Genomic DNA, 1,614 nt, shown 5'->3' with positions numbered 1-1,614 from the left:
ACATGCATGGAATGTTCATAATGTAACTCATGTATGTCCCAGGAATATGCATGTACATCACATGAATGTTCCAGGTATATTCTGGGAATATCATTCTGCTATGTGGGGTAGCAGTTCATTCAATGCGCTGAACCAAACATACCCGTCGCTATGCTGCAAAAGCGACACAGCTAACTCCACAGCTAAAGCGCCAGCAATCTGCGCTATCCCAGGCCTTGTCACTGTGCACTGTTGATCCAACGTTCTGTTCTTCACCGACTGTGAAAAGTGGGCCGTAAAATGCCAAAATGTTGCCACTATTCATCACTTACATCGCCTGGGGCGGTGACATCATTGCAAAAGTAACATCCCAAATTACGCCCCTCGATAAACTGAAATCCCTTCAGTTCCTTTGGGCTGGCGTCCGAAGAAGCGTTTCCTGCTTGGGCCCCATGCCGCATTACTAAATAACTGTCGAAGCCCAGCGCCGCGTTGATCACAATCTGGAAATAATTAGAAACAACTCAAGAAGCACATTTAGGAATGTTTTCCGGGCTTTGAAGCCGTGGTCCATGGGAATTTCTTCCGGACGTTTCGTCCACAACTGCGCTGGACATTATCAAAGGCGATGAGGCAGTGGGCAAAGTGATCTCCCGTGCTTTCCGACTAAGACTGGTTCAACTGCTGGATTAGCCGTCTTCAAAGCCCGGAAAACATTCCTAAATGTGATTTAACCGGCCGTGAAAGCCTTCAAACTCCAGAAGCATTGCGCTGTAAAGTGAACACGCGGCTACCTTGTTATAAAAACTTCCGAGCATCGCTGGCAACCAGCGACTTTCCCTGGAGTCCATTAGGAGGAACACCACATCACTCTCTTTGATCAAATCGGTCAAAACAGCCACACTTTTCGTCGTTTGTTCCACAGTGCTCTCACTCACAGTATGTCCGGGCATTGGTATCGTTAGCTGTACTCCCTTGGATTTCTATAAACGGCAATATTGGCCCTCTGAGTTGGATGTTAGTCGCTCAACTTACCACTCCAGGAAAAATCTCCTTTAAGCGATCCGCGGCCGCTTCTGCTTTCGGCCTCATTTTCACCGAGTCTTCGTAAGTGAAAAGACTTTGCCTCACAGGGTTGGAAAATGATACTGTTGAGTTATCGACCATCGTTATAGTCCGCACGCCCCATGCCTGCAACGATTATTTATAACACTAATGGGTTTTTAAGCAGTCGTTGTGTAGAATTTCTTTTTAACGTTTCGCAACTCAAAATTTGATTTCTCTATCGTTTGGGGCTTTTGTTTTTCACCAAACCAGTCGAGATTGAAGGACGCATTTTACGCCAGTAAATGAAGAAAACTTCGCTCCCTACTTTCGAAAAGTTTGGTTTCCTTGGGTTTGTTCGATGAATTTTGAGAGTTTCTCCAAGTGAGACTTGCATTAGCTTTTGCGAATAAATTTACCGCCGGTTTTTCAAAAATTCTTTATGGCCAAACCAGTTGCGAAACGTCAAAAAGGAATTCTACCGAACGACGAGAATGTATTCCTGACGTTTCGCAAGCACGAGTGGCTTGCATCTTCAGAAGTGGTTTGCTTGAACGCTTACACTGTTCTCATCAGAACCCGTTCAGTTCT

At 45.4% G+C, this 1,614-nt stretch overlaps 2 protein-coding genes across 2 annotated transcripts in view; both read right to left on the bottom strand.

The window, feature by feature from the left end:
* LOC109542034 (muscle-specific protein 300 kDa) overlaps positions 1-1,614 on the bottom strand; it is a gene marked incomplete in the record, with an annotated part of 344,492 nt that overhangs the window by 149,480 nt on the left and 193,398 nt on the right.
* The window catches only part of LOC109542084 (ubiquitin-like modifier-activating enzyme ATG7), a 5,382-nt gene that overhangs the window by 1,746 nt on the left and 2,022 nt on the right, over positions 1-1,614 (bottom strand). The window contains exons 7-10 of the mRNA XM_048666363.1: positions 1,015-1,170; positions 774-962; positions 312-482; positions 143-258 (exon numbers count right to left, since the gene is read on the bottom strand). Coding sequence (XP_048522320.1) covers positions 143-258; positions 312-482; positions 774-962; positions 1,015-1,170 — 632 coding nt within the window. The remainder of the gene's footprint in view (positions 1-142; positions 259-311; positions 483-773; positions 963-1,014; positions 1,171-1,614) is intronic.

This window comes from Dendroctonus ponderosae, unplaced genomic scaffold (genome assembly GCF_020466585.1).
Source record: "Dendroctonus ponderosae isolate FM_Combo_2020 unplaced genomic scaffold, Dpon_F_20191213v2 Dpon_F_20191213_5, whole genome shotgun sequence".
Taxonomy (NCBI): Eukaryota; Metazoa; Arthropoda; class Insecta; order Coleoptera; family Curculionidae; genus Dendroctonus; species Dendroctonus ponderosae.
The sequence above is the reverse complement of the archived record's forward strand: the minus strand, read 5'-3'. Positions and strand labels throughout refer to the sequence as shown.